At 34.1% G+C, this 27,067-nt stretch overlaps 2 protein-coding genes across 7 annotated transcripts; both read right to left on the bottom strand.

Moving 5' to 3' along the window:
• Positions 1-876: 876 nt before the first annotated feature.
• LOC113850202 (putative disease resistance protein RGA1) lies at positions 877-25,848 on the bottom strand. 6 transcript variants are annotated; one of them, XR_003502178.1, is made up of 4 exons: positions 25,634-25,840; positions 21,410-24,519; positions 20,676-20,685; positions 877-1,126 (listed from the first exon to the last, which is right to left on the bottom strand). XR_003502178.1 is itself a non-coding variant. In XM_027480621.1 (2 exons), exons 1-2 carry the CDS (start codon positions 25,795-25,797, stop codon positions 23,121-23,123), a joined length of 1,563 nt encoding a protein of 520 aa, XP_027336422.1. In that variant the 5' UTR covers positions 25,798-25,848; the 3' UTR covers positions 21,268-23,120. The 6 variants fall into 6 exon arrangements, 2 of the variants coding, with proteins under 2 accessions (XP_027336422.1, XP_027336423.1); XR_003502179.1 differs by lacking the exons at positions 877-1,126; positions 20,676-20,685 and adding an exon at positions 19,800-20,089; XR_003502177.1 differs by lacking the exon at positions 877-1,126 and having other exon boundaries at positions 19,994-20,685.
• On the bottom strand, positions 21,425-23,095 carry LOC113850651 (putative disease resistance protein RGA1). The gene has a single exon (XM_027481225.1). It carries the CDS (start codon positions 23,093-23,095, stop codon positions 21,425-21,427), a length of 1,671 nt encoding a protein of 556 aa, XP_027337026.1.
• Positions 25,849-27,067: the final 1,219 nt, after the last annotated feature.

Genomic DNA, 27,067 nt, shown 5'->3' with positions numbered 1-27,067 from the left:
ACATAAAATTTGGTTTAAACACTTATTGTAGGCTTATCTAGTGTTATATTAAAAATATAAAGTCCTACAATTTCTATGTCCTAGCTATCTAATCTTGAACGTAAGAAAGTGTGTTAAAGTCTCACATCAACTATATAAGATATGGCTAAAAAAGAGCTTACAATTATAAAGGCTAAAGCAATCCTTAGAGCTGGCTTTAAGAGTTGAGTTAGGCCCAAGTTTTTTAACAATAGAAAATACCCTTTTCATAATTATCTTTATATGTAGCAAATTTTGCATAAAAGTAATTCATTCTATGACCATTTAAGGGTATTGAATAATGGACACTATCTTTAATGTCATTCAAGTTGAAATGGTTTATTCATAGCCCTTTTGCCAGTTTGAATCATGTGCAATTATGGATATATTTACAAATTGAATTGTGTATTCCTCAATCTGTCTCCACTGTAGTTGTAGTGCAAGGATAGGTCAAAATTACAGAAAGAATATTGAAATCCTAGACGTTCAAGAGATCCAGGCCTCTCCCAAAGCCTTACTAATACAATGATGCCCCCAATCTATGTGTTCCCCCCTTTTCCAAATTTCAATAATTAACTAACTAATCTACACTTACTATACGGTTAATATATTGGTTAGTAGCATGTGCAAATGACATCCCCTAACTGTTAAGCAAATTTTCAGTATTCCTGTAATATAGACTCCCTTGTAGTTTCATTTCCTTATTTAGTAACTTTCTCTATACTTTTAATTTTACAAATTTTAAATTAGAGAAAAATTAACCATAAATGAATGGGTATTTCTATATAAAAGAAAGGAGCATCCGAGCATGTACTCTAGTAGCATTGAAAGAGTTTCCCTAACTGACCCACTTCATAAGTTGTAACACCTTAAATTTAATTTTATAATAATAAATTTCACAAAATATGGATAATAAAATTTTCCTTTCAAATACCACTTCAGTACGTGGTCTCATTAAACATTTCAAAATGAAAGAAAAGGTTACAAGTTTATATCAAATAACTACTACAAGACCTATTCAATTACACCAGTTTCAAAATAATATTTTAAGTCCTATAATAGTTTCATCCACCCTTTCACTGAGTCCAGTGCTGATCGTCTTGATTACCTGAAAAATAAATGTAAGGGTGAGTACTCTACACTACCCAACACTCAGTCACACATCATTTCTAATACAAGTTATATAAATATATTCATAGGCAATATTACCACTCAATTCATTTTAATTCAACACTGATGCACTCACGGCACCTGATAAGTCTGAATTAGACCCTATTTTATAGCCCATATATTCATATTTGACCTTTATTTTATTTGAGTTTTACACTAATTTATATATTAATTGTGTAGTTTGGTATAAAGAGGCCGCAAGTAGATTTTGGGCCCAAATTGATAGAAGATTAGAGCTTCACAGTAGCCAGCACATCCAGACCCTTCCAACAAGCACAGGGATGCTTCAAACCCATGCGTGGTCGTGCTTAAGGCCTTGCACGGCCGTGCTCATCTACGAGAAGCCCAACTATGAATAATCTTTAGGGTTTTCAAACCCTATTAAAAGGAGATCTCAGGCATCGTAAAAAAGACCATTTTTATCTTACCTTTGGCTCTAGAATACTTCTCATCTCGTCTCTCTTGCACGGGATCCTTGGCACATGTTTGACGAGACTTAAAGCTTCAAGCGATCGTACTTGAAGACCGAAAACACATATCATACTCTAGTTTGCTATTTCTTTTGATTATGACTGTGTTTATGATTGTTTTAGTTCTTTTCTTTAGCATGAGTAACTAAGTCCATAGCTAAGACTATGGAAACTATTGTTCATGAATTTATGAAATTTTGATATTTGAATCTAAATTTGATTTCCGTTTTGTGATTAGATTTTATCCTATTGCGCTTCTTTCTTAATCTTAATTAATTATATCGTCAGGCGACCGTACCTTAGTTAATTAATAGATCTATAGGGTAAAACGAGACAAAGGATTAGGTGGACCAAACTAATTTTTCTCTTTTAATCGTTATTAAATTAAAAAGTTCATAGGTTCCTTAAGCTTTCTTAAATTGATGTCTTGCATGACCATTGAGGATGTTAATTTATAGAAAAGAATATTAATATTGCATGACTATTGGGTATTAATAGTATTCGTATGAATGATTGGTAATCACAAGAAAATCAGATTTAGAGTTAAATAGAAAAATAGCATAAAGGACTGAATGAGAAAACACATATGCCCTAGGTTCCTCTCCGATAAGTTTAACCAAGACATGCATTGTATTCCTTGCTCTTAGTTTTATAATTGATTTTATAAATTCTTGTTTTTAATTAATTTCGTATTTTTGAAGCTTAAGCAATTAAATTAAAAAATTCTTAGTAATTGAAAATCAATCCTTGTGGGACGATATTCCGGGAACTTAATTTAAGAACCCTTTATTAATTCTCAATGGGTACACTTGCCCTCCAAACAGTACCAAACAGTTTACACACACGTAAGTATTAAACAATAATCATGTGCACTCACTACACGTCAGCCACGCTTTCTGTGGCACTATGATAAAAGATTTTCACTATGGATGGTCGTCGGTTACCTCCGCCTCACGGATACCATATGGGCAATCACAGGTCGCTCAGCAAAGGTAGTGGTCAGAGGTCTAGTCAGGAAGAGAGTGTGTGGCCCATGGTACACCCGCTTCCACTATCGATGTCACCACCACTCTCTCTTCCCCAAGGTATTTCTATCGTCCCCATTTTTCACACACCCAGTGTATCGCTGAACTATTCACAGCACATTACACTGGCGTTAATCACGCCCTATTCACATACATTGCAATATTCATTCTCAGCATATGGCACAAAGCTCACAGTTATGCATAATACACGGCACTAGGACCACATTCGTTTTACAGTGCACGGCATAAAGCCTATATTTATTCATATTAAACGGTACATAGCCAACAATTATCCACAACACATAGCACATAGCCCACATTTATTCACCTTAACATTAATTCACCAATCAATGGCATATTAACACTCATTATTATCCCCCACGGGTCCAGCTATCCCATTACACATCACATTGCATCAAACACACATTCTCGCATCCACACACATAATATTCACATCTCACAGCACCTGACCCACATCATATTTCACAGCAATTTTCTACCTCTAACTCAACCACATCACAATATTCAAAAAAATAACAGCAAATCACACACAATAGGGTAGGGTACAGTCCCCCCCTTACCTTGGATTGAAAACCCACAGAGAGTTTCAACCCGGAAGTGCTCCCCACATGGATTTTGGCCTAAATACATGAAAAAACTCAATGAGAATCCAAGGAAACCGAGAAACAAAGAAAAAAGGGATGAAAAACAAAAACCCTAACCATTAAAACTCACCTTCAAGCGTTCCTCGCACGAATTTAACCTTTTATCTAGCTCCCGAACGGCTTTGGAAGCAATTTAATTGGTAGAATAGGGTTTTGGGTCGAGAGAATCGAAAAGATTTGGAAGGAAAATTGAGAAATGAAATCTCAATCCCTAAACCCCATTTTAAAACCCCTCTGGTCGTGACACCCTCGCTACAACGACACATTCTCGCTGCAACGACACCCCTTGTCGCCACAGCGAAAAACTCAGAGGAAACTGCACTCTGGTTTCTGCAGAATCTCGTTACAGCGAGACCCTCTCGCTACAGCAAAACTGTACCCAGAAATGCATCTCTCTTTGTCGCTCTCTCGCTGCAACGAGGGCTGTCTCGCTACAGCAAGAAGGCGACAGTTACACACCTTCCTCCCAGGGCCTTCTCGCTACAGCGAGAACACCCTGCACCAGACACTTAACCTGTTTTCAGCCCAATTATTCCAGTTCAAACATACACAAACACAGTTATACCCATCTCTATGCATTATATACATGTATATATTAATATTCAATATTCATTATGCACTCAAGTGCACATTCCAACATTCATTCACAAACACACACACACACACACACACACATATATATATATATACACATTAATTAATATTACAAGAACTCAGGGCATTACACAGGTCAGTTCCCTCTACATTCATTCTAACCCTCCTTTAATAAACTTTCTCAGTTTTAGGTCTATCCCAATCATATATGTACATATTTAAATTATTTTATTTTTGTATTTTCATTTTACTGAAATTTTTAGTTTTGATTTAACACTTAATTTGTTAGTCTTGTGATTATTTGTTGACTTGTAAATATTTTAATCCTTTCTTATTCTTTTGTAAATTTTAAGATTCATAATTTATTGTTATTATTTATCTTATGTAATAATTTAGTATGTGTAGATTATTATCTAATTTGTACAATCAAATTTACGCTGTGTTTGGGAGTCAATTTTACACAAGACAAAGAGAGAAACAGAAACCTTTTTTTTTTTCAAAAGAACCTTTGTTTGGTAATTTAAGAAAGTGGAGGTAAGAGTTGTGAATTTTTGTAAGCCCTCTAAAACCCCTATATCCATATGTTATTTTGTTCCCCTAGATCAGTTTTTTTTTTTATGAATGAAATTTTCCCTTTAGAATTTGTCTCCCCTAGCTCTCCTTGTAATTTGATCCCTTTCTCTGTCCTACTAACTCCCTCTACAATTTTGAACCCTAGCTCACTATTTTCTGATTTTGCAGCTCTCGTGGTTCTCTTGTAACATCCAAATATCAAAAGTTCGTACAATGTATATTTTGTACCATTATAATTCAATACAAAATAAAAAGTTTGTCTGTAAAAAAAATTATCATAACTAAGTACTGTAATCTTCTTTTTGAGGTAATATGCACAAATATCTCCGTTTAGATTAATAGAAATGGTACAATAAAATAAAATATTAATTGGTATGTTAAACATAATCAAAAGTTATAAGTTAAAGGGCTATGTATAAATAAAGTACAATAATTTATAAAGTGTTTGTCAAAATATACAAAGCTTAAAAAAAATATTTACATTGTTATACATTAAATTTAATTTCAAAATAATGAATTTCGCAAAATAAGGATAAGAAAATTTCCTTTTAAACACCATTTTCAGCACATAGTTTCACCAAAATGATTCATGATAAATGAAAGGGTTACAAGTTTATATCAAATGACTGCTACAAGACAAATTTAAATACAATTTTAAAATAATATTCTAAGCCCTATAGCAGTTCCATCCACCCCTTCACTGAGTTCGGTACTGATCGTCTTGGTTACTTGAAAAATGAATATAAAGGTGAGTACTCTACACTACTCAACACTCAGTCAAACATAAAGTCTCACCTTGCATACACATTCCACATCATTTCTAATATATTTTTCACAATATAATCACAAGCAGCATTATCACACATTTCATTTCAATTCAATACTGATGCACTCACGGCACCAAAACAATTTACACATAATTAACAAACAATAACTTCATGCGCTCACTGCACGTCAGTCACACTCACTGTGGCACTGTAATAACAGATTCATATCATTAATGGTCGTCGGTGACCCCCGCCTCATAGATACCATGTGAGCAGTCACAAGTCGCTCAACAAAAGTAGTGGTCATAGGTCTAGTCAGGAAGAGAGTGTGCGGCCTGCGGTGCACCCACGCTCACTGTTGGTGTCACCACTACTACTCTCTCTTTCCCAAGGTATTTCTACCGTCCCCACCTTCCACACCTTCAGTGTATCGCTGAACCATTCATAGCATCATTACAACGGCGCTTAACACACCTCATTCACACATATTTCAGTATTCATTCACAGCAAGGTCTGGTGTATTCTACTCCTAGGAAAGTCAAAAGGAATACTACAAGAAAAATTCATTTCTATCATAACAAAAACCCTAGGTTCATCTTCTACTAGTATAAAAAACTTAAAATAATTTACTCACTGATATTCATTAAATACATGGTTTAACCTAAAGTGTACGAAACTGTCTACTAATCTAATTCTTCCCTAATGCTCTGTCATCCTGATTCCCTAAAATTTTTAGTAAGAATGAGCATCTATTCTATCCATTTCATACATTCAACATAAAATAAAAAATTTAACATAAATACAACACATACAATTTCCTAAGTTCACATTCACATCATTTATTATCCATCTCCCTTTTCTCATATTCCAATACATACCCCTAGTGCACTGTGATCACAGATACTGATACCTCCAGCACTTCTCAAGGTCTTACTCAACTAGGTCAATAGTCACCGGTTAGCCCATGCACACGGATACAACATGCACAATACTCGAGCCCCTTAACAAAGGCATAGTCAAGAGTCTAGTCAAGAAACGAGTGAGGCCATGTGACGCATTCGTTCTCAAAAAGAGTGTGTACACATACTCGAATGTTGCTCACCACTCTACGTTTCCCCAAGATTTTCATCATCTCCGAACTCTATACTCCCAGTGTATATCTGTAACTATTCACACTGAATCCAATCCATATCTGACTCTTAGAGTCATTCTTAGAACTATTCTCTTTCTCACTCATAAGATCGTGCTTAGTAAAGCACTTCCAGACTAAGTCCATTCCCTTCCATCTCACACATACATTCATTGTTACAATTTCAACAGTAAATCTTTCATACCAACTTCATTTCCTTATATCATTTTACTCTATTATATTTCATAAAATCACTCATCATACATAGTAAGTAAGCATATATCAGACATTTGGCCCAAACAAGCAATTAGTCCAAACAATCAAATAGACATATTTTCATTCATACTTCACACAACAGATATCTCAACCAGCTATTTTCATAACATATTCACGTAACAGTGCTCTATGAGCATAAAATAAAAATTATACTCTAATGATAAAATAGAGTTTTCCTTACCTCAAAGATGAGTTTATGAAGATATGTTGAAAAAGAGCAAGGTTCATAGATGGAAGTTCTCTTAAATACCAAGAGATATCCATAAGAACAAAAATTAGGAAAAACGATGGGAGAAAATCAAGTTTAATTTGAAGAAACTTACGTGAGATCGTTTAGATTCAACGTCCAAACTTGATTATGGAGAGAAATCGGGGTTTCTGAGGCTTTTATCTAAGTGAAAGGAAGAGAAAGTTCAAAGAAAACTGAAGGAAAAGATGTGAGTTTGAAATAAAATGAATTTCTCAAGCGAGAAATCTCTTAAATACCCTCAGCTCTGCGCATTCTTGCTTAAGCGAGATACAGCTCGCTTGAGTGACGTCATCTCACTTGAGCGACTGGCATCTTGCCTGAGCGAGATATGCAGACAGTGGTCTCACCCCCTTTTCTGATATGCTCGCTTAAGCGACCTCCATCTCGCCTGAACGAGATGGTGTCCAGAGAGCATGATATTTCCCCAGTGGGTCCTCGCTTGAGCGACCCATCTCGCCTGGGCAAGGTGACAGTTAGGCCGAATTTATCTTCATCTTGCCTGAGTGAGATAGCCCTGCAGCAACATATTCCCGCACGCCCAATCTCGCTTGGGCAAGATTTACCTCGCCTAAGCGAGATCTCCTGCACTCAAACTCCTCTAAAATCCTCCAAACTCACATCTAAATGCATTCTAATACTACTTAACATTAATCACAACATAATGAGGATGTTACACTACTCTCACTCTTTTAGGATTTTCGTCCCCGAAATTCACTGATTCAGGAAAAGATAAGGATAAGCTTCCTTCATTTTGTCCTCAAGCTCCCAAGTAGCATCCATTTCATCACTTGCGTTCCAGATTACCTTTACCAATGAGATATCTTTACCCCTTAACTGCTTGACTCGACGATCAGCAATCTTGACCGGGATAACCTCATATGACAAATTTTCTTGAACTTGGACAGGGTCAAGCTCAATCACATGGGAGGGGTCCAGAATATATTTCCTCAGTTGAGACACATGAAATACAGGATGCAGATTGGACAGATTTGGAGGTAAAGCAATATGATAAGCCATAGGGCTAACTCTACTTGGAACTTTGAATGGTCGCTTTCGGGATTTCAACGCTCTATCGACTCCAGTAATGGGTGAGACTCTCAAAATTACATGATCACCAACTTGAAATTTCAATGGCTTCCTTCCCTGATCATAGTAGCTCTTCTGTCTATCTTGGGCAACCTTTATCTTTTCTCTGATCATCTTTACAAGGTCGTTCTTTGTTTGTACCACATCAGGTGCATACAAAATTGTCTCTCCAGCTTCGTACCAGCAGATAGGAGTTTGACATCTCCTTTCGTATAATGCTTCATACGTGTCATGCCAATGCTTGCCTGATAACTATTATTATATATGAATTATACCAAAGGTAGACATTCATCCCATGCTCTTTGTTGCTCCATCACGCAAGCTCATAATAAGTCTTCCAGCGTTTGGATAGTACGCTCCGTCTGGCAGTCAGTTTGAGGATGATATGAGGAGATAAGCTTTAACTTAGTCCCTAAAGCCATTTGCAGACTCTCCCAGAATTTTGATATAAACCTCGAATCTCGATCTGATACGATGCTCAAGGGTACTCTATGCAGTTTGATTATCTCCAATTTATACTTCATATTGATTGGAATAAAATGTGCAGTCTTGGTTAGATGATCTACAATTACCCACACAGCATCGTGATTTCTCTTTGTTTTTGGCAATCCCATAGAGATATTTTCCCATTTCTATTCTAGAATTTCCAATGGTTGCAATTCTCCTAGTACTCGTTGATGTTCTGCCTTTGATTTTCAGTATGTTAAACATTTTGCAACATACTCAACAATCTATTTCTTCATGCCATACCACTAAAAATTTCTTCACAAGTCTTGATACATCTTCAATACTCCAGGATAGAAACTCAACTTACTCTTATGCACCTCTTCCAATATCATTTGTTTTAATTCTTCATTTTGGGGAACTCATACTCTGCCCTTAAATTTGATAAGTCCATTTGAATCATGATAAAATCACAATAAAACTCTGAGCCCTTGCTTTCATCATTTGGTTTCACCTTATCTTACAGATACTGATCTTTCATTTGAGCATTCTGGATTTGCACATTAGGAAATCATTATTAATCTTCAAATTGCCTAAGTACAAACTTTTGGGTCGCATTTCTACCATCAAATTCAAATCTCTGAATTTTTCAATCAAATCCCACTCCTTTATCATCATGGCAAAAATGTGTATGAATTTCCTACTTAGTGCGTCTGCTACAACATTCGCCTTCTCAGGATGGTAGGACAGGGTGAAATCATAATCTTTGAGGAACTTCATTCACCTTCTCTGTCTCATATTCAGCTCTTTCTGATCGAACAAATATTTTAGACTCTTGTGATCACTGAATACTTCAAATCTCAATTCGAACAGGTAATGCCTCCAAATTTTCAATGCAAAAATTACTGCCACTAACTCCAAATTATATGTAGGGTAGTTAACTTCATGAGGACGAAGTTGTCTAGAAGCATATGCAACTACTCTCCCAGATTGCATCAGAACACACCAAAGTCCTTGTCCTGAAGCATCATAGTATACTTCGAACTTTTGCTCTAGATCTGGAAAAATCAATACTGGAGCAGAGGTTAACCTTTCCTTCAAGTTCTGGAAACTAACTTCGCATTCTTCACTCCACTCGAAGTCTTTTCCTTTTCTCGTTAATTTTGTTAAAGGTAGTGCTATTTTAGAAAATCCTTCAATGAATTTCCTATAATAGTCAGTCAATCCAAGGAAACTTCTAATCTCTGTCGGAGTTGTAGGCCTCGACCATTGAGCTACTGCTTCTACTTTTGCTGGATCGACCATAATTCCTTCCTTTGAGACAACATGTCCCAAAAATTGGATCTATGGAAGCCAGAACTCACATGCTCTTCGCAACACGATTCTTAAGTGTTCAACATGCTCTTCATGATTCTTGGAATAGATCAGAATATCGTCAATAAATACCACTACAAATCGATCCAAGAACTCAAGGAAAATCTGGTTCATATAATCCATGAACACCGCTGGGGCATTAGTCACACCAAACGGCATCGCCAGATATTCATAATGACCGTAGCGAGTCTAAAGGCTGTCTTAGGGATATCTTCTTTCTTCACTCGGATCTGATGATAGCTTGATCGCAAATCGATTTTTGAAAACACGGAAGCTCACGGTAGCTGATCCATCAGATCATCAATCTGAGGAATAGGGTACTTATTCTTAATCGTCACTTTATTCATCTGACGATAATCCACGCACATTCTTATGCTCCCATCTTTCTTTTTCACCAAAAGCACTGAGCTCAACATGGCGACACGCTGGGCCTAACAAATTGTCTTTGGAACAAATCTTCCACTTGCTTTTTCACCTCAGCTAACTCCACTGGTGACATTCAATATGGCGCAATAGATACAGGGCTTGCTCCCGAAATCAAATCGATAGCAAACTCAATCTCTCTTTCCAGTGGCAGTTCTATTACATCCTCCAGTAAAACTTCCAGAAAATCTTGTACCACTGGGATATGCTCAGCTCTCACTGCCTTATCCATCTCAGTAGAAAACAATACCATGAAAGCCTTAGTTTCACTCACGTTTCTGGTTTCACCCATATTCAGGAGTCTAGAATTTCCCGGTGTATCATCACTAAAAATCAGAGTTTTCTTCACACAAAAATTTCTACCATGAATCATTATAAAACATCTTAAGCACACAGAAGAAGTCACAATAGACTTAGTTGTAGGAGTACACACAAGAACATCACATGATAGAGAAGATATTGGCAATCCAAGGCAATTCACACAATCCATAGAAACAAAGGAATGTGTGGCACCAGAATCAAACAAAACATCGCAGAGTCTATCATTGATAATACATTTACTTTTAATCAACTCATCTGACTTCGATGCATCAGATCCACTCATGGAAAAAAACTTGCCCTGTACATTCGACTTTACTCCACTACTTGCTCAAGATACAGGTCGATTGCTTCCACTAGCACTTTCACTCCGTTTAGGAGCTAACCAGCAGTTATTCGTAGAATGCACTGTCTTCCCACAGATATTGCAAGCTGGTGGTGGCTATGAACAATTTCTAACCAGATAGGGTTCCCCACATCTGAAGCATCTCAGTGGTCCTCTTGAGAAATTGGAGCCACTGCTGCTACCTCCCACGAACTGCAGTCCCCAGTGACTGAGACTAATTACCACCAGAATAAGGTCCTCTAGGGAACCTTAGAGGTCTGTGATCCTGTCTCACCGGTCCTCCAATCCGACTATCTACTGTCTTGACTTTAGAATTTGCCTCAAAGATTTGACATTTGCTGACCAACGTCGGCAAGTCAATCAGCTGGAAAACACTGACCGTTGCTCGTATTGAAACCATTAGAACTATTGTTGCATTGGCAGCCACAAAAAATGAAGTATTTATCAGCTTGCTATTAAATTAGCCTTCCTACGTGAGGCAATCAATGAAGATGTCTACCTAGAACAACCACCAGGATATGTTTTTCAGGGACATGAAGATCAGGTATGCAAACTTAGAAAGGCCCTGTATGGCCTTAAACAGGCTCCTAGAGCCTTGTACAGCAAGCTAAAGTCTCATCTTGCAGCTAATAAGTTTCTAAAATGCCCACATGAACACACTTTATTTTTAAAGAAGGGGGGAGGTGAAATCTTAATTGTGTGTGTTTATGTAGATGATCTGATCTACACTGGTAGTCAAGTTTCAAGAGTTTAAAACTATGATGATGAATGAGTTTGCCATGACTAACTTAGGCAGGATGAGATATTTTCTAGGCATTAAAGTTTTGCAAGGCTATAATGGAACTTTTATCAGCAGAAGAAATATATTAAGGATATGCTGGTAGATTTAATATGCTTGACTATAATCTAGTGAAAAATCCTACTACTCTAGGTATTAAGTTGCTAAAAACAGACAAAGGGGCAGAAGTTGATGGTACTTTATTCAAGCAACTGGTAGGAAGTCTTATGTATCTTACGGCTACAAGATAGGACATTACATATTTAGTTAGCTTGATAAGTCGCTTTATGGAGCATCTTAAAGATAGTCATTTTTTTGTAGCAAAGCGTATTTTGAGATATTTATAGGGAACTCAAAATCTGGGAATTTTCTACAAAGCTGGAGGAAATGATACTTACTTGTACTGATAGTGATTATGCAGGGGATCTTGACGATAGAAAAAGAACATTTGGTTATGCTATCATGTTAGGAGGTGGTGTGATTTCGTAGGCATCAAAGAAACAACCCATGGTTAGCTTATCCACAACTGAAGTAGAGTTCATTACAGCTGCATTATGTGCTTGTCAATGTGTTTGACTGAGAAGAATTTTAGACCATCTAAATTGCTTCCAGGGAAGGAGCTACTATCATGCTTTGTGATAATGCTTCTACAATTAAATTATCTAAAAACTCAGTCTTGCATGGAAGAAGTAAACATATTGACGTAAGATTTCATTTCTTGAGAGATTTATGCAACAATGGTGTTATTGAGCTAAATTACTGCAATACAGGAGAGCAATTAGCAGACATAATGACAAAGTCACTTAAAGTTGAAAGTTTTCAGCACCTGCGGAGTGCTTTGGGCATGCTCGAAGAACGTAAGATAAACTGTTGCAAGGTGCATAAAGTTTAAGGGAGGGATTGTTGACTGAGTCAGTATTTTTAGACTAAAAAATATATACTTAAAGTCTGTCAGTTTCATTATTTTTCAAATGCGTTCTTTTTCTGTTACCCACATTTAGGACTTTGCTGTTAATACGTGGGGTAGTTGCCTATTTTCTAGTTCAAGCAGTTGTAGAGCTAAGCCTATAAACTTGGCCCGTTTCTATTTGATTGGTGAATAACACAAAAAACTCAATTTTTGTGCATTAACAATGATGTAGGGCAGGATGTATTCCCGATTCAAATAATTATGGCAGTGTAATCACTGCATTTTGCAGATTGAGAAAGACTGCTGAGGCACATGATTTGATGAAGCAAATGGTGGTTCAATATGGATTGACCCCAAGAGAAGGAACATTGCTGAAATTGTTGGGAGCATTACGGGCAAACTGGGAGATATGGAAGGCTGTTGAGATGATTGAGTTCCTGTAGAAAGAGGGTAACTCTGTTGGATTTGAGCTATGAGTTGGTGATTGAAGGGTGTTGGGAGAAGCGTGAGTATGTTTTGGCTGGAAAGGTTGCAATGAGGATGACAAAAAGAGTTTTTATACCATATATCAGTGTCAGGGAGAAGATAATTGAAGGTTTGGCCAGGGTTGATGAGTGAAGATAGCTTGTGCCCTGAGACAGAGATTTGAATCACTTAAATCTTAGATGTGAAATTCTTTATCATAGGCAAGTATAATTCTGAATGTTGAACAGGTGGCTATATAAATTTGCAAAATTTGTGGCTTCTGTATTGTATTGGATAGGACACTTCGATCATCATCACAAAAAAAGGAAACTGAATACCACTTTGGCCCAACAATAATGGCCAAAGCTTTACAAAATGCCTGAAACTTTACAAAATGGGCCACTAATGGCCTAGAATCAAAATCCCCCTATCCTTGGCCTAAGGCAGCATCTTCAACCCGATTATCACCTTCATAAGTTTGGACCTCCTCGGTAGCATCACCACGACCTTGGCAAGGAGCCTCGGCATCAGGCTCGTCATCAGCTACTTCATCATAACTCAAGAACTTTCCACCAAAAAAGTCCTTCATTAAGTCGAATTAGAAGTCCATGGAGACCCGACAAAATTTGACTGCCTACCTAGTAACATGACATAATCCAACCTTGTGTTCGACAATAATTTTGCCATGACACTTGGCCATGAATGCCTTCATGTCAGCATCAACTTTCTCCTTATTGCGCCTCTCCCTTGACAAGGCATTGGCCAACTCCAACCTTTTTGCCCTTTGTGCTTCCTCGATAGCCATGGCTCGACTCTCTATAGTGCGCAGTCACTCCTCCATAATGTTAAAGTGCTCCTTTAATTGAGCTACGTCAACTTCCAGCACTTTGTTGGTATCGGCAAGATTCGACCGAACCTCTTCACTCACCTCCAAAGCATTCTGGGTTGAAGAACATTGAGTTTGGACCTTTTCAAGCTAAAGCAAAGGTTCCAAAGCCAAGTTGCGTGCCATCACCGTAGCTCGAACCTGCAGCTCACAATACCATTGCCACCGAGACCTGTTATCTTGTTTATTTACAATGGCTCTCCCAATGTTTGATAACAGGTTTAGGGATACAAGCCTGGCAGCCCTAACCCCTTCAGTAAAAAAATTATCTGATAAGACCATTGGAGGGATGAAGGTCTGAGCCGAAGAGCTGCTTGGACCAGTTGATGTCTCGGTGCGAGCATGTTTTCGCTTTCAATCCTTTTAAGATTCCTTCCCCTTGCCCTTGTCTTTACTTTTCTTTTGGTGCCCTTCAACAAGGGGAAGGTCTTGAGGAAGAGGGCGCAATTCAGCTAACTCTATTATATGATCAATTTCAAGATGGTGATGTTGTTCGGCAGAAGTGCCTTCCGAAGCCCAACTCCTTAATGCCTTTCGATAGGACATGCCAACTCCTCTTTGAGCCATAATACTTGCACCCAAAAAAAGGAGTCAAATCAATATAGCAAGGTCGACAAAACGGAGGTAAAAGTCACAAAGCATACCCTCTAAGTCAAGCGGGGCTTAAAAGATTTTGGCAAAACTATAAGTGCTCAAGTAGGAAGTTCTCAGGGGAGAGATTTCAAATATTCTAGCATCGACAACTCCTCGTGACTAAGCATCACTTATTGATAGATGTCGTATCGACGAGGTACTCGGGTCCAGTAGAGGGGAAAGAATGGTTTATCTTCACTATCAAAAAAATATTTTTTGCTGACAATAGGGTCAACGGTTACTTTAAAGTATCCAGTCTTGAAACCCTTGAAAGAAGAAGTATAAGGTTTGAATAAGGACAGTTCGGCCTGCCTTATTAGGGACACCCTCCTTGCCTTATTTGAAGGTCAATTACAAAAAAAATGAAGAAACAAACCTACAATAAGCTCAATATAATGAAATTTACACAAGATTCGAAACGCCTGCATTGCCACCCACCCATTCAGATGCAATTGCGTTGGTGCGACATTCAAAACTCTTAATACACCCATTTGAAACTTATCAAAGGAAAGTACTACCCCTAATTCCCTAAACATGCATTCATATACAAAAAAAGTGTCGACCATCTCAGCACCATCACCTAAAAATATATATTTAAGGTTTACCAACTCGTCGCCTCGGCAAACCTTGACGGTTATTAGATAAGGATCAGAAGTATCCCACAATGCTATGTTACATTGGTCTACAAAACTTTGCAGTCGCCCTCGTTGTTTAAAGCGTGAGTAGTACGCAGTTACTTCTCCATCAACCCACTCGAAACCAAGGATAGTACAGGGCAAAAATTTGGGTCATTCTCTAGGAAGATTGGCATTCGAGAGTGACTCGTCCAACTCAGAGTCCTCGCCTTCGGCGTTAGACAGCTCAGCTTTGTCACTGGAATCCCTAACGGTATCATTAGGATCACTTATAACCCTGATTGTTTGAGAAGAGATACCCTCTACCCCTTCGTTCTCAACCACTTCGTCTATCTCATTTACAGATTAGGTCTTTGACCCCGAGTTATCTGATAGGGAATTCTCCCATTCCATTGCAGTATCCATACCCACAAGATTAAGAGAAAAAAGACAAAGAAGGTAACAGCAAAGCAAACATACCTTTGAAATTCAAAAATGCAAAATACTTGAACGATATAAGCAAAGTATAAAGTATACCCCTCGATGCAGAGCAAAAGTTTACATAATGCCTGGACCACAACCTTTTTATAAAGCACAAGCCTTTGGATAGATGAAGGGACACCCCTTTTCCCAACCATTAGATCTCCTTTTAGATCAACAGTTAAGAATGTGCAACCCTTCATTTTAGAGCACAAACCACGAGAAAACCTTGATTTTGCTAAAACCTTAGATCGACAAAACCCTAATTTGCCTAAGGCTTTAAATCAAAAAAGCCCTTGCGTCATACCTCCTTGGGCTTAGGGGACAAATGTACTAGATTGGACACTTCGGATAGAAAAAGGAAATTGAGTACCCTCTCGACCTAACTTATGTCGAATGGTACCCATGACCATTCGGCCTAGATGAACAAGAACCTCATCAAGAGCAATTTGGGCTTGGAGGGCAAGTGTACTAGATAGGACACTTAAGTTATCATCACAAAAAAAGAAAATTGAATACCTCTTCGGCCCAACACCAGGACGAAGGGTACCCATACTCTTTTGGCCACGAACACCTCTTCAATCATGTTAAAATATCCACATAAAAATAATTAAAGATTAATAATTGATTAATCAATAAGAAAAAGGTTAATTACTTAAGTAATCAGAAGACTAAGACCAAGACTGAGTCATGAAGTCTATTAGCCTAATATTTTATCTATAAAAAGAAAGTAAGAAGTATAAGTAAGGAATTGATTTCTAAATATGTCATAGCATTTACTATTCTACACTGAAAGCTAACTTTATTGTCGGAGTACCTTTATAGGTACTCTCCCCTACGTCATAGCAAAGAAGAATCTGAAATATTTCATGAAAACGTTATGTCAAGGGACAAGAGAGGAGAGACCACTGAAGACTAGTATATCCTTCACATGAACATGCATTAGGGTGCAATTGGTGTTTTCTCAATGACATTCCTATGCTTTGAGACAAAGTAATGTAGCACGATAATTACGACGCATGGAAAGAGCTGAGAATATTCAATGGAACTGCGTTTTATTTGAATTTGATGCATAAAAGCTAAAATGCATAAAACTTGCAACATCAATTAGAAAAGATGTAGGTTGATGTGCAAATATATCATTGTTAGCAGGTACATACCATTTGATCCTTTACCATGTGTCTCAACGTTTGTCATATTATCACAATCGGTCAATTGTCTACAATTAGAAACTACATTCTCATAATATGTCGGCAAAGAAAAAGATATATTAAAAATTTCATCATTTGGCTCCTCAAGTTAGCATCATATTTGTGTTAAAATAGTTGTACTCATTTTCATACTTTTATATTTATATATTGACAAGTGAATTCTTTTAATTTTTTCTTAGATTTTAAATTAAGAATATTAAATTCTCATCTCTAGTATGAATACTCTTAAAAAATAATCCCAAGAAATTAATATTCTTATAAATAATTTTAGACAAGTTTTCTCAGTATACATTCCTATAAGAGGGGTGAGAATTAAAATTTTTATGAAGGTAAGAGTAATGATAGAAAAATACAAACATATCCCTAAATGTTTTTAAATTTAAACTTAGTTTACATAATTTCTTCTCATAAGTCAGTCAAATTATATATTATGAAGTTACGTTTTTTACACTATTTATTTTGCTTTATATATAAAGGATATTTTAAAAAAATATTAATATTTAGGACATAATATTTAAATCAAACACAATATTAGAACTTTTAAGAAAATTTAAGATACATCATATATCTTTTTAACATTTTCATAAAGTAAAATCCCCAGAAATATGATTTTAAGAAAATATAATTTCAAAAACTCAAAAAATTAAGTTTTTGCCATTGTTATATTTTGACTTAGCGTATTATCTATAAAGAGAAAAAGCATCTAATTGCATATAATAATTACTTTTTCACGTATACATCATGCTATAAATGAAAAAGTAATTAAAAAAATATTCTCTGCTAAGTATTCTCTTACCATTCTACACATGTTTAGGTTTTTTTTTTTTTTTACCAAAAATTACATTATGTTCCTTTGCAAGTTAGCATGATATTTTACAAGAAAAATAAACAAATAAAAATAATGAAAAATAACGGATTATTTACAAATATGGATAATAAAGAACTGTTATTTTATCATTTTAAAAATAAATATGGATAATAAAGAAAAATTATTTACAAATTAGCATGATTTTTGTTTGCATCTTCATGATGCATCTAATATGAAGCTTTTGCATCTCATTAATTCAGAAATTTTATTTGCCTTTCTACATTAGCATCCATGCTCAAAATAAGTTTTAAATAATCAAATAAATGAGTTCAAAAATCAATCAAAACCATTTTCAACAGGTAAATCAATTCATAAATTTAAAGATTCAATAAATTATGAATTAAAAACTGACAATTTTTTTTATTTGTTTTATTTTTTTTCTTCCATATTTAAAACTAATCCAAACAAAATCATAATGAACTACATTTATATTAATTTTTTATTTTGTCCTTATGTGTACTAATCAAAATATATTTCTTTAAATATCTGTATTTTAAAGAAAAACTTGAAATTATTTAAATTTATGTTTTGAAATTTAGACTAAATTAAATTTATAATGATATTCAATGCTTTTGAGCAGCTTTTATTTTCAAATTATATATATATATATATATATATATATATATTAATAAGCATTTTTTCTGAAATTAATAAAAACTAACCACTAAAAGAATTTATATGTTAATTTTAGATGATATTCATGCTCTAGTTAATGAAAATTTATATATTACTAACCAACAAATCAAAGTTTTGTAAAACAAGAGAAAATATAATCCAATCAAATTCACAACATATTGATTAGAAATGATTCAATCTTAATATTATTCTCGGTAATTAAAATCAAACTGTGAATATTTCTAATAAATTCAACTGTTCTTCTTACATATTTTATTATATTGTTGCAATTTATTTTGTCTTCAAATAAAATATCTATCCAAATAAGGGTTTAATCATTATTACACATCAAAACAATAAGCCATCAATATAAATATCACTCAAAAATAATATAATAGTTATTTCTCAATATAAATATTACTCAAAAATAAGATAATGGTTATTTCTCATCATTAACATGCCATTTTTTATCTTAAAATTAAAAACAAAACTCTGTTATTTTTCTAAGCATCTTAAAAATAATAAGAAAATATTATTTCCGCTTGTTCTATTGATATGACATTTTGCATAAAAACAAAATGAAAAATAGAAAATTATGAGTTTCTCATTGTTTACGGCACTCTTCCTTGCCTAAAAAAAATTTCACTTAACGAAATTATATGATCTTAAAATAATTATAAATCAATTCATCTTTTTAAGCATGTCACATGATATGATAAGAAAATTGAAGAAAAAATAAATAACATTTTGTCTTTGCATGACATTGCTGTCAACATAATTTTTCTTGTCTTTGAGATTAATATAAAGGTGATTTAATAATTAAAAATAATATAAAATTATTTTAAATAATTATTAATTTATTTTTCTTTCTTAATTCATCTTTAAATATTATATTTTCAAATATGTTTATGTATTTTTTAAATATTAGCAAGAAATGGTATGTTAGTTGATTATTTTATAAATAATTAAAATGAAAGAGAATTAAGTAAAAATTATTTATCTTTAAGTCAAAATAGTTATTTTAATAAAATATATAAGTTTAAATACCTTTTAACTAACTCTAAATAGAACTTATTTCAAAAAACTACTTCATAATTTTTTTTTCATTTTAATGCCTAAATAATTTTTTTTCAATTTTATACCTAACATTAACGAAATTAAATGGTGACGTGACTAACAATTTGTCACATCACCGTCGATCTCTTTCATACATCTCATTATTAAATCACCACATTAGGATTCTACATAAGCATTTTTAAATTTTAACCTAAATGTTGTGTTTTGAATTTAACTGAAGTCTCATCATCTTTTCTTTAATTTTTGTCATTTTCTCTTAGTTATATTTTCAACTTCCATTAAATCATCCATCTTTGCCTACAACTTCTCAGCTATATTTATAGTTTCACTTTGCAAATCATTCGTTCAATCATTCTCATTTTCATCATCATCTTCACGCTTACTTCAGCAACTTATTCACCTAACATTTGGGCTATTAACATCCGACAACAACAGGAGTACATGCACTCAACCCTCAAAGTTCATATACCATTACAAGAGGGTTTATTTCATGATTCACAAAAGATAAGGATTGGGAAGATGAAAGAGAAAGAACTCACAAGGCCTTGATCATAACCAACATAGAGAAATTGCACAAAATGAAGGAACTTAAAATGGGTCCAATAAATGTCATCCACCCACAATCTGCAGCCATTACAATTTGAACTCCCCATTTGGATTAAAACAACAAAAACAATCAGATTTCAAAAAAAGTGCAAACTTTACTAGTTCAGAAGAAGTTGAAGCACTGTAGGGTACAAAACACAATGCTTAAACCTAGAATGCAAGAACAAAAGACACAACCCAAACCCACTAACTATAGAACCTATTATTATGATCTAACCAAACTAAGAGTTAAAATTGAGAGTGGTGTTACTGTTTTCAAGAGTTTGCACCATATTCAATAACGAGAGTTAATTCTTAAGAGGCCACCACGGTACTTGATTCGTGTTAAAACACCACTGCTGCATTGCTATTGTTATCGCTATTTTACTTGGGTTCATGTATTTAAAATAAGTACATAAAAGAATTTAAAATATTATTTATATAGGTTGTTGTCAGTGTCCAAGAATTTGTTGCAAGAAAACTTGTCATTAGAACTTGTGAGTGTTTGAGTAATGGACAGTGAAAGAATGAAGTGTTACTTTTTATCTTCGCAACCAAAAGGCGAAACAATGAACTAATGTTACTGATTTTTGTTGTTTGAAGAAGTGGAGAAAGATAATGTTACCTGCAAGATTCTGGCGAGAAAGATAATGTTAGCAGCGAGATTCTGACGTAATAGTTTAATGGTAAAATAGATGAAAGAAGTAGATGAGAGAGATCAATGAAAAGTAGCTAAGTGGATAAGAGAGATCGACGGTGACGTGTCAAACTGTTAGTCACATCACTATTATTTAACTGACGAAAGTTAACGTTAGGTATAAAATTGAAAAAAAAAATTTCTAAAGTAGTTATTTTAAATATACCCTATTTTGAAGTATTTAACAGGTATTTAAACCAAATATATATATAGATAAGCATAAATGACTTAGAACATTAAATATTTTAATTGGATTTCAATAAGTGTAGTTGGAGAAAAATCTCTCGTGATAAGTATCATACGAAAAATAGAGGACTAACTCAAAATTAAACTTTTAATGCAAATTTTATAATTTGTAAATAATTCTTTTTAATTTAATTTTATTAATATAATAGAATATTTATTAATAATAATAAAATATTTATTTATAAAATTTATTTTTGTAATAATATTGGTGCAAAGAAAAAAAAAAAAACTTATTTGCATTAAATATACGACGGTTAAGAGTTCGATAATGTTTAACAATTAAAAATTAATATATTAGGATAATTTGTATTTATGTTTGAAACAAATGAACACTAACTCAAAGTATTTTATTAGCAAAGCAAATACAATACCCGAAGTTTACACTAAATAAATACGCATCAGAATCAGATCAGTACCTTTATTATCGGTGATCATCCAAGGATAATACGTGGGATATGTGCGATTTGGCGACTAACAGCACTTGTCTCTGTTCGGCACTCTTTAAGTAAGAGGGAACAGCGCTGAACCTCAAAGATCTTTAAGTTGGTAAGACCAATCATTCCTTCGGGAAGCGATGCCAAATTTGGGCAACCGTAGATCTTGATGTGCTGAAGCGATGAGAGGTTGCAAATCCAATCTGGCAAAGCCTTTAGCCTTTCACACATAAGTATGCTGATTTTTCGCATAGAAGGAAGGCAGTTGGTGTCATCCTTAAACCCAGTTTCAAATTCTTGGAGTGTTTCATTGTCACACCATTGAATTCGAAGAGACTTGAGAGAAGTCAGATTTTGCATCCAACCCCTTGGTAAATTCATAGGATCAGAAATGGTCAATTTTTTAAGCATGGAAAGAGGAGCAGCTGAGGAAGATGAGTCAGCTGAACATGTTGACGCTCTTGTGTTTAGTGTCGCTATTAATGGCTCCCCATTGCGTTCATACCATCTTATAGCCTTAACGTTTGGAAAAGTAGGCATGCAAGTCAACTGTGGACATTCAAAGACTTCCAGTCGAGAAAGATGAGGAAAGGAAAGAGATGAGGAGAGTTTATGGGAATCATTGATATCATCTGCCCGCCTCCGCCATACCATAAGCTTAGGACAACTCTCTAATGTGAGGCTCTCCAAAGATTGGAAGAAGGTTACTGCAAAACCATCTTCGTAGAGATATATGTATTCCAATTCATACAGAGAGTGTATCATAAGGGACTTCAGGGACGGGAGACGTTCAAGCGGTGGGAGACAGCGACAATTATCAAACCCAAGGAGAGTGATGTCAACAACATTTGTGAGGAGAGAGAGCCAATTTGGGAAAAGCACGCCTGGATAATAAAACACCTCCAAACGCTTAAGATTACGGTGGGGTTGAAGGTTTTCCAATAACTGCAAGCTGTCACTGTTATGGATGTCTCCATGCGACCAATACAGAGTCAAGGATCGAAGGAAATTTTTTTCTTTTAAATTTACGTGCTGTGATTCCAGAGCCACTTCTCTCACACGATTCAGATGCACAATTTCTAAGTTGCCTCTTATTAGGTTTAAGTCCTTCAGTTCATTTAGCGTGCCATACTTTATTTCTTGGCTGTCTCCCACAACAAAGGTCGATAAGAACTGCAAAGAGCATAATTTTCCCAACCCAACTGGCATAGCACTCATCATGGAGTCATTATCTGCAATACCAAGGCACCTCAAATTGACTAATTTTGTGACTACTTCTGAAAATGATTCTTCGTCGCACTCCCACAATTTTAATGTTTGTAGGAAAACAAGATTGCTTATCGATTTGGGAAGACTTGTTTGTCGCCTTAAAACAAGGTATCTTAAATGCTTCGAATGTTCAGTGTAATCAGAGAGATGATGCATACTCAAGGCACGTAAGTATTTGAACTTTGCAATAACCGACAAATATTCCTCCTCTTCCAAGTCATCCGGCAAAATCAAAGTTCGCAGCCTGCTCGGATCTAATGATTTCAACAGATGAATGGTCTCATCAGATTCCAATGACACGTGCATGGGTCTACCTTCAACTTTTTCTGCCTTACTATTCAAGTAACAATAATCATTGCCAGCTACTAGCATTGCAAGATCATGCATTAAATCATGCATTTTGAAACTAATGATCTCACCATATTCATCGTTCTGCATCTTGAAAGAATGAGTTCATCAAAAGCATCTTTACAAATTGATTACCCACATCCTCCATGCACTGTTTCTCAGTTGAACATTTAAGGTAACCCTGTGCCATCCATAACTGAATCAACTCATCCTTCGGAATTTCTGAATCCTTGGGGTACAAAGAGCAAAAAGCAAAACATTGTCTCATGTCTGATGACAAGTTGTGGTAACTGAGTTTTAGAATTGGCATAACACTATCTTGCTCTTCACATAATTTCCAGAAGTCACCGTGTAAAACATTCTCCCATCCACTTTCTTGGTTTTGTCCTAGTAACAGGCCTCCCAGCGATTTAACTGCTAGTGGAACCCCTTTGCATTTTTTGGCTATTTCTTTCCCAATTGATTCTAGATTTCGATTGACTTTGGAATCATCCTCAAATGCAATGTTCTTCAACAAACTCCAAGATTCTTCATCAGTCAAACCTTTCAAAGGATAGGAAGTGCTAGCAGTCATTACCTTTGCTACATTTTTACTTCGAGTTGTCACTAAAATCTTGCTATCTTGAGCACCACACATCAGGTACTTTCTCAATTCAGCCCACTTTTTATGACTCTTATTCCAAATGTCATCCAAGACCAACAAATATTTCTTACCACTTAAACTTCTACGAAGCTCTTTTTGCAACTTCTCTAATGATTGGTCCTGTCTTTGGCCATCATGAATTGATTCTAATATTTTCTTCAGAATAGTTTTAACATCAAACTTATCAGAGACACACACCCACATTTGCATTTCAAAATAATTCTGCTCTTCCAATTCCTTATACACCAATTGAGCAAGAGCTGTCTTCCCCAAACCACCAAGGCCAACAATGGCAATCACAGAAACTTTTTGGTTTTCATGAGGTTGTATCAACAGACTGATAATCTCCTCTTTACTATCATCTCTTCCAATGATATCAGATTCTATCACAAAAGAATCTGTTTCCCTGCATTCACTTCGCTTAACCAGCATAGAATTTGAGATTAAATTCAAATCCTTCATTTCTTTCACTACATCGTTAAAACTTTCTCGTATTACTTTAATTTTGTCACGCATTTCACTGTATAAAGGAAGTTGATTTGAAGATGAAATGGAACGAAGTACCCTGTTTACTTCTTTTCCTTCGGCTGCACCCATGTTGTCTCTCCTAAATTCGATAGCAAGGTCATCTATGAAGTCATCTGCAGCATGGAGTACTTTTTTGAACCTTCTGATCCAAACTCGCACATCATCGTCTTGCTCTTGTTTATCGTCGGCATCAAGGAGCTTACCATTGATGGATTCAATAGTGTTCTTAAGCTCTTCTAACTCTTCCATCACACCATACTCAGCATACTCCTGTCCAAATTCAAGAAAATCTGCGGAAGCTAACCTGTGAATGAGATGTGAAGAGACACCAAATGGAAGTGACTTAGCGATCCTTAAAATGATTAAGAAAGTGTACATATAAGGCTATAATAAATATTTTACTATCTTCCTCCGTCACATTACTTCTTTTATATTTATATGATTTTTAATATATTTTAGTAAATAATTAAGGGCATGTTAAGAAGTATATCTAGTTTGTAAAAAGAAAGAGTTTAATAATAATAATAAATGTTTTCTTAAACTTTTAATGAGCATAAAAAAGAATAATTTTTTTTTTCAAAATGGTGACGGATAAAAAGGAAGGGAGAGAGTATATTCTTTTAACACTTTTCAATATATAAATTCATCCAAACTCCGACCTCATACTTTCTTTTTGTGTATTCATTTAAAAAAAATCTGATCAAATGACATTATTGTTATTTTTTTATAGCATATGATTATTTATACATAAAGAACTTGTTACCTTCAAGCTATTATTTATATTTAATATTAAATATGATTAAATTGTATGTATTAAATACATATTTTAATTATTGATTTTAAAAATTATTGTGCTCAAAATCACTTAAAATAATATTTTTTTTAAATTGAATTATACAAAAATTAAAAAAAAAAAGTGTTTCAAACAAATTTGGTGTTAATAGAAGGGATGTTTTTAGTGTTTCAAACAATGCTTTACAAAAATCATAAAATAGAAAATATGATGTTTTAAATTTTTTATGGGAAGAGATATATAATTTCAAAAATAGAAATGAGCATATCATAATATATCCATATGTTTGTAATTTCTTCAGAAGAAAATCATTGTGGTATTTTAGACGACATTATCTATTCCAATAAAATATTTTTTAAATAATATATTAATAGATCACATGCCCAACATCAGAGAAATTTAAAAACACAGACATAAACAGAGATTAGAAAAATAAAATACAACTAAACAGTTTATATGAAAGAATAAGAAACACGCATGATGAACAGTGTATGGTACAAAGTTAATGAGTTCAACAACTGAGAGAAACTCGTGAGATTTAAGGCTTACCTATGAAGCCTTGGAACAGCAACGGAAAGCTACGCTAAATTGAGTTAAAGGGTGAAGAAAGGGTGCGGAAAGGAACCTGTGAATGAGATTTGAAGTAACAGCAAATGGAATTGGTTCAGCCATCCCTGAAATGATCGAGAGAGAGAGAGAGAGAGAGAAGGCTCCTTCGTGTTTGAATATGAAGCTGCAATGTGTAGATTTTGAGATTGGGAACGGAGGAAGCAAAAGCCCTATGCGCATATGTACTCAGCGGCCCCAATGCATTAATGTGGAGTTCTGAGTCAATTGTCTGAGACGTGTGATTCCAACTAATCAAGGAAGCTAAGGACAAAAAAAATTAATATTTTAAAAGTAGAATTTACGAATAAAAAACGTGGTTGGTGTTACTCTGACGTGACTTCTCGAGAGGGAAAAAAATTTATATTTAACAATGTAAAAATTTTACATTAATTGTCATTATACACAGTTTAAAAATTAAATAATTAAATTTGATAATAATTTTTCTTCGTAATGAAAAGTATGTAAGATTTGAGAAATAAGGAAAATATATCAATTGTATTTACTAAAAATTGAAAGTGAAATTTATTTTAATCTTTCATATTTTTAGAGACATTTTGGAGTTACAAGAAACTTTTAAAACTAATTTATAATTTTTACATGTTTTTATAATCTTATTTTAATAAGTTTCTTATTATTAAACTAAGTTTTTAAATTTTTTTCAATAAGCTTCGTAATTAAATTTATATCATAAACTCATATAATAATCTGTGAAGAAAAATATTCAATTAAACTGTTCACTTGAATATTTTTAATTATTAATTAAACAGATAATTATAAATATTTTATTTCTTTAAAATATTAGAAAAAAACGTCAAAAATTCTTTTTATGAGAATTAATTTCAAAAACAGCAATATTCAGAGAGATTAAATTCTTATTTAATTTTATTTTAAAAGTTATATTTAACAATGTAAAAAATTTTCATTAATATTTTTTAATTAATAAATTTACAAATATCATTTATTTTAATCCTCTTTTAATTCAAAAAAAATAATAGAAAAAGTAAAATAAATTATCTTATGTAAAGAATTTGATAGACAAAATTTACAAAGTTCAATAATCTACATTTTTACAATTCTAAGATAGTAATTTTTATAACACAAATTTGTTATTTATTTATAAATTTCTAATTTTTTATGACATAACTTTACAAAGTAAGTAAAAAATTATTCAAACAAAATTATATGAAATTATATCACTAAAGATAATTATAATAAATTGTAAATTTACTCGTTGAAGACAATTTTTATGATAAAAATTATTGTATTGGAATTTTGAATTTTGTAAAAAGTAATAAGATATTTTAAGTTTGTTAGTAGTTATAAAGGAAACCTGACTAATTCTCTAGAGTATTAACCTTAGACAGTGGCCTTTTGTATCAATATATACACTTTAATTCATCTATTTAAGTTGAAGATATTGAAACTCAAACTAATATATCACTTAAACTAA

Source organism: Abrus precatorius, unplaced genomic scaffold (genome assembly GCF_003935025.1).
Source record: "Abrus precatorius isolate BTA unplaced genomic scaffold, Abrus_2018 Scaffold9, whole genome shotgun sequence".
In the NCBI taxonomy this organism is placed as follows: Eukaryota; Viridiplantae; Streptophyta; class Magnoliopsida; order Fabales; family Fabaceae; genus Abrus; species Abrus precatorius.
This window is presented reverse-complemented; position numbering and strand designations above follow the sequence as displayed.

What these genes read in the sequence shown, in the direction of transcription:
- LOC113850651 (XM_027481225.1), bottom strand. Translation starts at nt 23,095, where the DNA reads ATGCATGATTTAATGCATGATCTTGCAATGCTAGTAGCTGGCAATGAT.
- LOC113850202 (XM_027480621.1), bottom strand. Translation starts at nt 25,797, where the DNA reads ATGCGCATAGGGCTTTTGCTTCCTCCGTTCCCAATCTCAAAATCTACA. An exon ending in ACTTCAAATCTCATTCACAG is followed by an intron (nt 24,520 to 25,633) that starts GTTCCTTTCCGC and finishes TCTCATTCACAG; the next exon opens with GTTAGCTTCCGCAGATTTTC.